At 49.4% G+C, this 13,159-nt stretch overlaps 3 protein-coding genes across 4 annotated transcripts; all 3 read right to left on the bottom strand.

Annotated features, from left to right (window-relative positions):
• Positions 1-128: 128 nt before the first annotated feature.
• Positions 129-1,074, bottom strand: LOC120671566 (beta-amylase 7-like). Its single transcript, XM_039951942.1, has one exon. The coding sequence runs from the start codon at positions 955-957 to the stop codon at positions 502-504; it is 456 nt and encodes a 151-aa protein (XP_039807876.1). The 5' UTR covers positions 958-1,074; the 3' UTR covers positions 129-501.
• A 2,220-nt stretch (positions 1,075-3,294) lies between these two features.
• LOC120671549 (5-amino-6-(5-phospho-D-ribitylamino)uracil phosphatase, chloroplastic-like) lies at positions 3,295-5,290 on the bottom strand. Of its 2 annotated transcripts, none has more exons than XM_039951932.1 (2): positions 5,134-5,290; positions 3,295-4,821 (listed from the first exon to the last, which is right to left on the bottom strand). In XM_039951932.1, the coding sequence occupies exon 2, from the start codon at positions 4,704-4,706 to the stop codon at positions 3,567-3,569; it is 1,140 nt and encodes a 379-aa protein (XP_039807866.1). In that variant the 5' UTR covers positions 4,707-4,821; positions 5,134-5,290; the 3' UTR covers positions 3,295-3,566. The 2 variants fall into 2 exon arrangements, with proteins under 2 accessions (XP_039807866.1, XP_039807860.1); XM_039951926.1 differs by having other exon boundaries at positions 4,956-5,259.
• Positions 5,291-8,963: 3,673 nt separating this feature from the next.
• Positions 8,964-11,665, bottom strand: LOC120671526 (chlorophyllase-1-like). Its single transcript, XM_039951889.1, has one exon. It carries the CDS (start codon positions 10,068-10,070, stop codon positions 9,129-9,131), a length of 942 nt encoding a protein of 313 aa, XP_039807823.1. The 5' UTR covers positions 10,071-11,665; the 3' UTR covers positions 8,964-9,128.
• Positions 11,666-13,159: the final 1,494 nt, after the last annotated feature.

Here is a 13,159-nt window from a genome sequence, read left to right as displayed (position 1 = left end):
GCGGCTTATTTTGGCCGCTTGTGCTTGTCCCCTTTACGCTTTGCGTGCGATGGACGGTCAGAAAAAAAAACTTTTAATAAATATACTAGTAACTCTTACTTAATATACGGTGTAACTATTTGCGCTCGTATTTTGTAATCAAATATGGTATTTCTCTTTTTTAAATTTTATCACCTCAGTGGGAGTGTTATTGCATAATTCTGATAAATTAGGTAATCGAGCCGAATAAACGTTATGTTGACGGCACTTCCCTCGGATCCCATGAGGCCTCCTCACTTCATAATAATTTTACCATATCAATAAATTTAATACTTACTTATTACGTCATTTTTATTGAAATTGGCCTTATTTATTTATCACATCTGATTCGGACCCGCAGGTGTTCATTTGTGACGTCATAAATGGCGGCGGGATAGCTACTCGCACGCGCTGCTTTACCCTTTGCCAGCCGGGCAGCAGAGCCAGTGGCCAGCTGCCAGTTCACACGCCATTCGTTGTCCTTCATTCCCTTCGTCCCAAATCGAGAGCCTGACCGAGTGGACTGACTGAGAAGGAAGCAGCAGAGAGAGGGAGGGGGGGACCGACCTGCGCGGCGGCGGCGGCGGGGGGCGGGGAGGAGGTGGGGAAGGTGGTGCCGTCGGGGAGGACGACCCAGCCGGCCTCGCGCGCCAGCGCCGCGATCACCTCGTTGATGTCGGCGCGCGCCCGGAGGCTGTAGTTGCCGTGCTGGCGCAGCCCCGCCAGGATCCGCCCCGTGATCGCGCGCCGCTGCCGCTCCCGCAGCTTGGTCCGCTCCTTCTCCTCGCGCGCGCGCCGCCGCCCATAGTTGGCCCTCCCGCCGACGCCGCTGCCAGCCGGCGACGCGACGGGCACGGGGCACGGGTCCATGTAGTAGCAGCCGTCGTCTTCCTCCTCCTCCTCCTCCTCCTCGTCGCCGTCCTCCTCCTTGACCCCCATCTCCTCGTCCTCGTCCTCCGCCTGCTGAATCCCGCTCCCGCCCGCCCGGATCTCGCGCCGCCGCGCGGGGGGAAGGGAGGGAGATGCAGACTCGGGGGAGGGGAACAAGGGGCGGCTAGGACCCAGGAACCGGATGGCGGGTCACGCGTGCGAGGCGTGCGGCGGGGCTCGGAGTGATATGGCTGGCACGGTGGCCGCGCGGGGGCGACACGTGTGGGCGGATGGACGGCCGCGATGGCCAGGACAGGAGGCCGCGGCGCACGCTTGGGGCGCGCCTGCCTGCCTGCCTCCGCGTCGGCCTCGCCCTCGCCACCATCGCGGAAGGGACGGACGAGCCGGGGAAGTAGGGATGAAAAATGGTCGGGAACGGTCGGGAAAACCCCTCAATCGTTCCCGTAACTGTATTTTTTGATCGGGAACGGAAACGGGAACGGGAAAATCGGACGGGAAAACGAAATCGGTATTACGGGATATCGGGAACGGAATCAATCGGTCGGGAGCATGCCGATTACGATTGGGAATCGATAACTCAAAACGGGAAAATACATACAACCACTTCAAACATTTAACTCGATAAAATAATTACAACTATGCATAAATAACATGGAAACAAGATACGTATAACTAAGAAACACAGGTAAAGTGAATCACGAATTCACAATTCACGTTGGAACACATGCCAACAACAATTCACGTTTCCAACACAGGCAACACAGCCGACTACGACAAATACGGGAATTCCCGCGGGAATTTTCCCGGCTGAAAACGGGAACCGTGAAAACGGTCGGAAAAACACCCCAACCGTTCCTGTTCCCGTTCCCGCCCGTTTTTCCGTTTTGTTTTCCCATTTTCCTATTTTTTCGCGGAAACGGTTTACGGTCGGTTTAAACGGTAAACGGAGCCGGTCGGGACGGGATTTTCCCGTCCCATTTTCAACCCTACGGGGAAGGGAGCCGCACATGGGGCGCATGTGATTGGGCGGCCGTCGCTTCCGCTCCGTGTGGGCGCGCACGCACACATGCTCGCTCGCACTCGTCGTTGCCAGCGACAAGCAGCCCACTGGCACCGCCACGCCAACGACGGCGGCACGACGCCACGCCTCTGCTGCTCTGCACCGCCGCTTCTTCTTGTTCTTAAGAGCAAGTATAGTGAGTGGCTGGAAGCCGCGTAGAGTCCTACGTGGAGAGAGAGTAGATACGGGCGACTCGTGAAACGTCGACTGACAGCGGGCGGAGAGGCATTTGCCGGCTTCTATTGGCTGGAGCATGGTGCTGGGCATTAAAAATAGTGGGGTCCGCCACCATCGGGTCCTTCTTGCAGCCGGCGGTCGGCGCGCTTATAAGCTTTGCTCTAAGCAGCAGGGACAGAGAATACTTGCTTCAGCTACCGTCACTCGTCAGGCAGTTGGTGTTGCGTTTCAGCTTCGGTTTCTTGCTTCCATTGGCATGCTTTCAGTTCCGGACAAAGCAAAGCGGCATGTTGGACTGGTCGATTAGTTGCTTATCATTGCAACTTGAAGGTGTTCGATGATTTGTTCAGAAGGGCAATCATACATGGTTCGGGACAAAGATCTTTCCTGCTACACGGTTAAATTGGCTCAGGAGAAACGCAGTAACTGAACCATTTGAGTTCAGGAGACTTCAACTCAGGGGTTCACGGGTAAAATGCCACTCAGCACATCGCAGCCGATGGCAAAACAATTCCATGTATGAATTAGCATTCCAGGTTCATCAAAGCATAGCATTCAACGAAAGCCAATTTTCAGGCAGTTTATAAACTTGAGGAAGGAAAAAGAAACTAGCATCTCAGTTTGGAATGAACTGACACCATGTACATAAATGCCTAAACAGATGCGTTGCGGCATCATAATTCAGTGCCATCATCAACGTTTTTTTTTCTGTGGTGAAGCACAACACTTTTCAGAAATAAGCTCAAGGATCATTGTACGCAAAACCATCTATATGAATTTAGTGCCAGCATCAAGCTAAAGCAAACTGATAGCCTTAGGCATCAACTTGAACAAACATTTCCAGTAATGAGTACAACGCCTTAACAAGTGGGGGGTGTGGGGGGACATCATTCCTAACAATGTTCTTATGGCGTCGCCTAGGCGACAAGGCGCTCCCCTATTTTGGCCCGCCTAGGCGCCTAGGCGTCGCCTTAGCCCGCCTAGGCGGCTAGGCGGTGGTGACTTGCCAAAACTCGCCTTAACGCCGTAAGAACATTGATTCCTAATAACAATATCCACAAAGGTGACCAAACAATAGATTGACTAGAAAACCAAACTGCAGGCAAAAATATAGATAATGGTTTGATGCAAGACTGCAGATAAGAGAATATGTAGCACCTGGAACACTGATTTCACAATAGAAACGCTGTGGTGTTATACATAGTTTCAGGAACTGCAGTTCCAAATGGCCTGATCGATATATTCAGTTCCCTGCTTTCTTTCTGAGTATATATACAGTGTGTGAGCTCTAAACAACATTTTTACCTATCACATTCTACTGATTAGAAGGATGATAAGCCCTTCTTCCTGATCGCTACAACAGTTGACAATAATACATGCTGTGCAGGAGAGGAATCAATCAAATGTACAATCGGGCCTCTTACCAGAATAAATCTACACCCACTGCTGACGATGGTGTGGACGCTTCTTCCTCCATCTCTGGTTCAGGTTCCATGCCAAACTCCGGAGACTCGATATCAGTGAGGTTCTTCAAGTCAACAACAGATAGCTCATCCAGTTGCTTCACCACAAGATCTGCAGCACTAAGCTCATAGATTCTGTGCTTGCTTGCAACCGCGACACACTTCATGCGAGCATCATGAGCGGCTTCCACGGCGGAGTTGGAGTTCCCGAACACGATGCACCTCTCCGGAATTAGGCTTAGGAGCTGAGCAGCGTACAGAAACATTTCGGGGTCAGGCTTCCCCCGATAGACATCCTCCGCTGCCACGACGGCGTCAAAGAAACTCCGCGCGCCAACAGCTTCGATGGCTTCTTCAATAACCTTCCGTGGGCGTGTGGTGGCCACAGCAATAGGGATCTTGTAATTGGCCAGCGTGCTCATGAACTCCCGCGAACCGTTCCTCATCTGGTAGAAAGAGCCACCCCGAAGGCTGCTGTGTATCTCCTCCTTTCGCGAGGCCAATCGCCTGAGCTCCGAGGGGTCCCGTGACCAGCAGAGAACCTCGGAAATCGCCTGCTCGTTCTTCATCCCTTCCACTCTCCTCAACAGGAAAGCCGGAGGCGGCGACTTCCCCTCCTCCTGCGCCAGGGTCAGCCACGCCTGCCTTTCCAATTCGGCATCATCCTCGACAATGACCCCCTCCCACTCGAAGATGACGCCGAGCCACCCGCAGCCCATCCGCTCGAGGCGGAGCAGCGGGTTGTGCAGCTTGGGGTCATCCGCCCTGTTCCGCGGGGGCCAGGACGGGGCCGGGTTGGTGACCCCAACATCCCCCATGTCGCCGCCGTCCCCGGGGATCCCCCGGTACTCCCTGCGCGGGCTGGCCTCCTTGGTCACCCCCATGGCCAGCGCCTTGACCGGCCAGTCCGCGAGCCGCGGCGACGTCTGCCTGGCGACCCGGGCCACGAGGCGGCGGCCCGCGAAGGCGGTGCCCAGGGGGCGGCAGGCGACGACATGGAACGTCCGGCTGAGGGGGCGGTGGGGGCCCCTGGACCTCTGGTCGAACAGGTGGGGCGCAATAATGGAGGTGCTCGCGCTGACCGTATCGACAACCATGATGACGGCCGCTGGATCCGACGCCCGCCCGCCTACCGATCAGGAACCGAGATCCCGGAGCCCCCGAATTGTTGGGGCAACCACCTGAACCGCCTGCTCTCCCGACGGGATTGGACTGCAAGAGCAAGACACCGACCGCTCAGAATCCAATCGAAGAGAAATCGAGACGAAAACGAGGCGACGAAGGCAAGAACCAAACCAAAGCACCGAGAGGGAAGCAGAAGAAGGAAAAAAAAAAAAGCAAAGCACCTGATAAACAGAGCACCTAATCAGCAAAGCACCCAATCAGCGAGGTGAAGCATAAGCCGAGCTGCTGCGGATTCGCAGGGGGCGCAGCGCTCGAGCAATGATTGGGTGGGTGGGGGGAAGGGGAGGCGCTCAAGGCAGAGGAGGAAGAAGATAAGGAGGGGGAGGGAGGAGGCGGTACCGGCGGCGATGTGGGGGAGATCGGACGGCGGCGGAGGGCTCGCGGGGTCGCGGAGGAACGGGAGGTTTCGTCGGGAAGCCGCCAACCTTGTTTTGGCTTCGCCTCGTCGCCTTCCTTTTATTTTCTCTTTCTTCTTTCTGTTTTTTTTATTACCACCCCCCGTGGCCTGTGGGAGATTTTATGGTGAGCCGCCGCGGTTGAGGACGTGGAGGAGGAAGGGGAGACGAGTCTCCGCCGGATGCGCGACGCGTGGCGCGGCGGGGAGCGTCCGATGGGGATTTTGGGGGCAACGTGAGGCGGAGGATGCGCCTCGGCTCTGCTCTCCCGCGGCCTTGGAATCGCGGGGACCCGGTCTCGCCTTATCTCGTTTTCGCTCTCCCTTTCTTGTTTTGATTGAAGGGGTATATGGCGGCACTTGATTAATTAACCATGTACTATACTATGCGTACTATACTTTTCTAAAAATTTAGCACCATCTATGTTTATTTACATATTATGTTAGATTTGTTCGAAGTTACATTTAGCTAGATTTGACTAAATCTATAGAAAAATATAGCTAACATATGCACTAAGAACATTTATTTCATCGAAAATTCAATGAAACAAATGTGACATTGTAAATGTTATTTTTTTCAATAAATTTGGTCCATTTATAAATTAAAACAAACCTAATGTAACATGTAAATAAAATAGAGAGGGTAGTAGGCAATGTATTACGTAATTATCTACATGTGCAACATGATTCAGTCGGTTTGCTGTTTATCTCGATTTGATTGATATTAATATTCGAGTTTATTATCCTAGTCAATCATAAAAGAGCAGCAGTCCCATCCCAAAGACTGCCATGGCAAAATGTTTATGGAAATACCATTCCGTCACATTTTCCATAGCAACATAACTATTTATAGACCTTTAACCTTTTTGAATATATGTACCAGAATTTCCTAAAGAAACTATATATATATATATATATATATATATATATATATATATATATATATATATATATATATATATATATATACACACACACACACTACCAGCCAGCATATATACATAATTTTGCATATATGCAGTATGACACGGTTTTGGTTTGGGTTTTCAAATTAAAATATAAGAAAGACATGTTTGCTACTAGGCATTATCCTATAGGATTTGATTAACATTATTATTCAAGCTATTATCCTATAGGCGTCATAAAAGAGTGGAAGTTCCATCAAACTGTCATGGCAAAATGTTTATAAATTATCATTCTGTCACATCTTCCATAGGTTATAAGCCGAGAAACTTATCCAAATGTCAAACTATCCACCGAGCTTTTCTTCTCTCATTTTATGTGTTGTGCAGTTACATTACTAGCCTGCCAAAATTATTTTCTAAATTCAAACTTTACAAAATTCTATTTTTTAGTACTCCTTCTACAACTTTGACCAAAATGAAAGAAAATTAACTTAAGTGAAGGTTAGTACCTCTATAAAAAATAATTATTTTACTAATTTACAAACTTATAAAGGTTGCAATTATTTTGGAACAAGAATTTATCTCCAAATGTAAATGAAAATGGATAGTGCCAAATGCAAAGAAGGAGATAGTGACATAGGGGTCGGATTCACCTCTTCTAAAATTATCTCTCCATAAGAGGCCTGGACATCATTTTTTTTATTATCAAAACCATGTTTAAAATACTATTTCGCAACTTAGAGTCACTTTGTGATGGTATTTTTCAACTCAAATACCCTGACGATGTTAGCTTTTTCTGGACGCTAAACGTTAGTTCATCAGTTATGCTCTAACTATTGACAGGTTCTAGCTATAAATATGCAAGAAATATTCAACTAGTTATTATAGTTAAAATATATGACTTTAAAAACAGACCAAACAGCTTGTCCTAATAAACGCCATACCATTTAAAAAGGTGTGGAATACTATAATTATTCTAGTAGTCAACTTTATTCTTTTATTTTGTCCATAAGTTAATTCATTACTAGAATATATATGGCTCATATATAGCCTCTTATTAAGTAGCTATCATATCGATTCGAGCATCCAATTTTTTTATCCTGCCATTACCTCATATATATATATGGGCTTATTAAATGGCCGTGTAGAACCCTGTTTCATAGTCCAGTCCGTCTGAAAATTGTGTAGCTGTGAATTGTGATGCCTAAAGCGTGAATGGCCTGGTTTGACTGATGTATAAACTCCTAAACTAGACAAAACTTGTGGAGTAGCGTTTAAACCTCTCTTTTTTGTGTGAAAACATTTAGTTAGACGGGCTGGAGGACTGTTAAGACGAACACTTCGACAGTCTTTGAGCAAATGTACTGTCAATATTCTGTTTGTAACTTCTTAAGGCCAATCAGCAGTTAAAACTACCGAATTTTTCAAGTGGATGGACCTAGCAAAATTATTATTTGATGCAAAAATACAATTAATTTTCTAAGTATTACTATCTTCACATAACTATTTAGAGAAACTGCACGTGCACACAAGCTGCAAAATGGTGTGGTCAGAGATGGACAACTCAAAGGAAGATGCCGTGCAGTGAAAATTGTTCTAAATTAGGCGTCAAATCGGTCAACTCCGATGGGACAGCATATTAATCCAAATGGTGGGATCTAATATGTGATGATTGGTAGCGGATGGTTGATCCGCTTCTAGAATGCAACCTCGTTTTATTTGGATGCCAGTTCAACTTCAACCTAGTTATGGGGCGGAACCTATTCAATTCAACGGTATTCACTTGAATACCAATTATTTTTGAATAAAAAATTTGTATATATATAGTGTATTCTATGTATATGACTCAAAAAGAAATATACAACAAACCAGACTACTTTTAGCCAAAAAAAAAACCTCCCCCCCAACCCCACTGGTCCATGTAACCCCGTAGGGCCCAAAATCTATATTCACCTAGGCCCCCTGCCTAATTCCCGAAAGCAACTGCAGAGGAACTACACTTAATGACATGTGGGTACCATGCCCGCGGGGAAGGGATGAAAGTGGGACAAAAATTTCCGTACCGACCGATATTGTTTTCCGTATTATAATTTACAATTAATTTTATAGTCATTTTTCACCATATTTGATTTTATTAATTTCATAAATACATGAAAAATTTCTACCTTACCTCTTTCATTTTTTGTATTGTAATACTAGTTCTGACCGTTCCCGATCGTTTTCATCCCTACTCACGGGCCCACATGGAAGTGAGAGAGTCCCTCTGCAGTTATGGCATAGAAGACTCACCCTAATTCCCCCTCCAAGCTCCGACGCCTCCTTGTCCCTAGTGATTCCCCACAGTTTTTTAAGAGTAAAAATGCACGGTCAGCCCTCGAACTTGGCTTGATGTTTGTCCCTAAACTCTCAAAATACACATTTAGATTCCCAAACTTGCTAACTATTACATGTAAGGTCCAAATCCTATAAATCAGCCGATGATGTAGACCTAACATGTGGGGGCCACATGTCAACCCCGTCTCTCTTCTCCCCTTCAAGCTCCCCCTCTCTCATTTCCTTCCCTATATGCATGTCATGTCCATCTCAATACCTAGTTAGCTGCCATATAATATAATTTAATATAAATAACTATAATTTATATCTTATCTAAAAAAATTAGCAAGTTTTGGGAATCTGAATGCGTATTTTGGAAGTTTAGTGACGAGCGTGACATATTTCGAGCTAAGTTCGAGGGCCGAGGTGTATTTTATATTTTTTACTCCTCTCTTAATGAAACACTCGCTGGGATAAGTTTTTTATATGAAACCAAAGAAAGTGCGTAAACATACATAATGCATGGGAAGCATGTATATACTACTTATCCAATCAAATCGATCGAATTTTATTTATTATTACAACAAATTGTTTGTATACAAATATATGAAAATGAAGTAAAGAGTTGCATACAGGGAGAACAAATTAAAAAACAAACAAATTCAGTAACTTATTATGAAGTCATGACGACTGCTCATGAGTAACGACGACGATCATTGTGCTCATGCCAACCGGTACTCAACAGGGTCCAAGGTGGTCGGTGCGAGCCCAGGATCTCCGAGTATGGCCTTGAGATCTTCACTGTCTTCTTCCCCCAGCGCAGACCTCAGGAAGGCGACCATGATCCCGGCGACGGTCCTCCTCATCACGTCCTTGTCGCTGCTCCCTTGCTTGCAGAGGCCGGTGACGAGCTTGGGGGCGTCGTCGTCGAGCATGTCAAGGTGGCCGTAGTCCCTGGCGACGAGGTGGTAGCACGGCGGCCTGCACTCGCGGTAGAACTCGGCGTGGCTCACCTCCCCGGGCGCGCAGGGAGGGAACAGCACGTTCGCCCCGCCCCCGCCCAGCCCGGTGCCGACGACCATCACCGGCATCGCGACGTCGAGCGAGGAGGGCTTGAAGGTGAGGATCGCCGGCGGGAGCTGGGAGGACCTGCCGGTGCCGGCGACGGGGTCGATCCCGATGAGCGCGGAGAACTTAAGGGCGGTCTCGGCGTGGCCCAGGGCCAGGGCGAAGGCCGTGTGGCCGCCGCGGCTGTGGCCGGCCAGCGCGAGCCTGGAGAGGTCGGCCTCGACGCCGGCAGGGAGCGCGGGCGGCAGGCCCCCGGGGAGCCAGTCGGCGACCCTTGCCGCGGCGGCGATGTCGTCGGCGTCGCCGCCGGACACGAGGCTGGTGCGGAACTGCGGCGCCACCATGACGAACCCGAACGAGGCGACGTGCCGGAGGAGCTGCTCGTAGAAGCGGTTCTGGAGGAAGAAGCCGTGCAGGAGCACGGCGACGGGGTAGGTTCCGGCGTCCTTGGGGGCGGCGATCAGGATCGGGATCGGCGGCGCCGGGAGCGCGTCGTGATCCACGGGGATCAACTCAACGGAGAGCTTCCCTGGCTGGAACACCGAGGTGGCCACTGCAGGCGGCGGCGGCTCAAGAACCTGCTGGTGGGTCGCCATGGCAGCCTGCACAGGTGCTGCCGTCTTGTCTCTTGTGTGCTCACGATTAAAATGCAGGGGCTGCTGGCTGGTAAGATGGCTTGGAGTTGGTTGTGAATTGTGATGGACGAACTGGTGAATGGTGTGATGAGAAGAGAGGATGGAGCTAGGGGGCAAATTTATAGAGCTCCATCGGTCTCGGTCGTGAGGTAGCTACGATGGGCAAAGTGAGTTTGAGTAGCTCTGCTCTGTGAACATGCTGGGAAAATAGAACAGGGGGCGTTTTCATCGCACGTGCATTATGTAGGTTATGTAGCTACAAGTCTACGCTAGTGATAGATCATCCATCATGGATGCATGCATATTCCATCTAAACGGCTAATCAAATGCATGTTGAAATATTTTTCTGTTAGGAATAATACGATCTTCACTATTAAGGCAAATAAAAATAATAAGAAAAACATTGAAACCATCTAAACTTGGTTAGTAAACTTAATGAAGAAAATTAATAGATTGCCATCAGCAGATCTATTAAATTATTTACAAACAAAGACCAGCCCCCCAACCCCACACTGCGATGTGGTTAGCCATTCTTAAGGTTACAAAAACTCTAAAGGTTAGCTACAAATCCATGTCTGATCGCTAAGGGTACTCAAGGGGTGTGGAAGGCCAATGCAAGTTCTCGCTTAGGGCAGTGCCGTTGGTTTCCGGAGGGACATCGCTATACTACTGCAACATCTACGCCGATAAGAACGTCTACTTCCTCTACGGCTCAGAGCTCTGATGGCTGCTACTCATAAGATTTACCCACCATTATGAGGTTGTTATCATGTATAGGCTAAGGATCCTATTTATGTGCTAAGTAAGTTCGTCAGCAGAATTAACGATGCAATGTGTTGGCAACTTTGTATAATTGTATGTTCTTGACAGACTAATGAGACCCTCATTTTCAAAATGTAAAGTAGAATTTGAGCTACCACGATCTCCTAAATATGACAATATCACTTCAATTGTATTTTTTATCCATCATCACGTAATTTATGAGTGCAATATTGCACCAATTTTTACATGTTACAATTTATGAATTTCTCAACTAATTCTCGGTCACAGATTATGACGGTTGAATCTTAAAATACGTACGCGTCTTAGAATAATATACAAAAGAAACGAGGAGTAGCTAGTCATGTTTTCAAGAAACCTGTCGACTCATCTAGGGCACGGAGAAAGAACACAAGATCCAAGAAAGTGCCGATGTGGCATTCCTGAATCGTGCGTGCTCTGTCCATGTTCAAAGCTCCATCCAAATGTTGAACGAGTCGGCCTTTGTTTTCAAAGACCATACCTCGTCTCTTAGCGAGAGCGCACTTCTGAGAAACGGCGACAAAGAAGAGTAGCCAGTGGTCGGAGGGTGTTGTTGTTGTCAGGAGAAGCAGAAGCAAACCTCCAAATCAGTGGCGGAGCTCGCCCAAAATTCTAGCTGGGGCAGCGAGGAAAGGCAAAGTCGCCGCCTCGCCGGTCGTACTCGGCATCACCGGAAGCTTGCCTGCGGCGTGGCACCGGCGGTGGGTGGCGCCGTGGGCGCTCGGGCGCGGAGCGCTGTGGCAGTGGGCGGCGGCGTGGCGCGGCGGGCTGGAGGGCGGAGGCGGAGCGCTGCGGCGGTGATCCGCGCCTGTCATCGGCTCGCCGGCATCGCTGCGACCAACATCCCCCACCAATTCCTACTCCATCAGAGCAACCTCCCACCGGCGCTTGGGCCGGTGCCGCGCAGCTCAGGGCCGGAGCCCGGAGGGGCAGATGGCCGGGGCCGCGGGCGGCTGCAGGCCTGCAGCTCCACGCGACGACGCTCTAGTGGAGGCGGCGGGGGGCACGGTGGTAGGCTGCGCCGCTGCGGAGGCCGGACCGCCGGAGGCGCGGCGGATGCGAGCGGGGCTGCGGGGATTTGGCTTTTGGGGAACTAGTTCCACTTGTACTTGGGCTGGCCTATTGGGCTAACTAGGCCGTTCTTCTCTCCCTGTCATGGAGCGGAGGATACGACCACGCCGCCGCCAGTTCTGGCCGCCACGACGCCGCGCTCCATGCTCGCCGCCTCGCCGCGCTCCATGCTCGCCGCCTCGGCGGAAGGGAGGAAGATAGGCGGGTTCTAGTGGTGCTACTCTGGCGGTAGGTGGGGCAGCTGCCCCACCGTGCCGCATGGGGAGCTCCGCCTCTGCTCCAAATCAGGCGTCACCGCGTCAGTCCAATCGTGATCAACGCACGTTCAGGTTCAGCAGCCGCCGCCTCCAGTTTGATCAGGTCGTCATCGACTGGTCATCGTTGTATTTCTTGGGCCGGGCCAACCATCTGGGATGGAGAAGTCTCAGCCCAACGTGTCGCTTCATAATAGAGGAGCCCGATCCAATTGCTTGCACTGCGATGGCCGCCGCCGCGTCGCTTCTCGCCGGTCGCCGCGGTATGTCTCCTGTCTCTTTGTGCACATTTGTCATTAGTTCTACACCAAGCAGCTATCGGCGGCATGTTCCACCCCGTAGTTCGAATGCTCCTCATTTTTAACCCCCCAAGAGGTGGATTTACAGAGCGGCTAGGGGGCTCTAGCCCCCCTACTGTCATATGTGGCTTTAAAATTTCTCAAGCAGAATTGTAACGGGATGTGATAGAACTTAAAAAGTTATTTAGAAAGGGAAACAAACAATCAGAATGTGAAATCAGCAGATGCAGCTACGAATGACCATGCCATGGATGCTTGGATGACAGAAAATTTGAACCGGCTGCATGTGAGATATGGGTACGCCCTGCAGAAATCGACATCTATCGCAAGAAGAATGGCCACGATAGTAGCGGAAGAAGCTGCTGCCAATGAGCTTATCACCAAATACACGCACATCATTGGGTTCACTGAAGCTATTAGTTGCTAATTGTTTGATAGTTTGAGGAAGAAAGAGTCTAGCAATATCGTATTGCAGAGTTCATTAAGCCACAAATGGCGGTGGCAAAAGTTTCATTAAAATCAAAGGAGAAAGATGAGAAGAAAAGAGAAAAAAGATTAAGAACAAAAGAAGAAATGAGTGGAGACGAGAAAGGAAAACCAAGCCCCCCTAGGTTTTAAATCTGCA

The sequence above is a fragment of the Panicum virgatum genome, chromosome 2K, assembly GCF_016808335.1.
Source record: "Panicum virgatum strain AP13 chromosome 2K, P.virgatum_v5, whole genome shotgun sequence".
Lineage (NCBI taxonomy): Eukaryota > Viridiplantae > Streptophyta > Magnoliopsida > Poales > Poaceae > Panicum > Panicum virgatum.
Note: the sequence above shows the minus strand (reverse complement) of the source record. Positions and strands in the feature narration are given on the sequence as shown.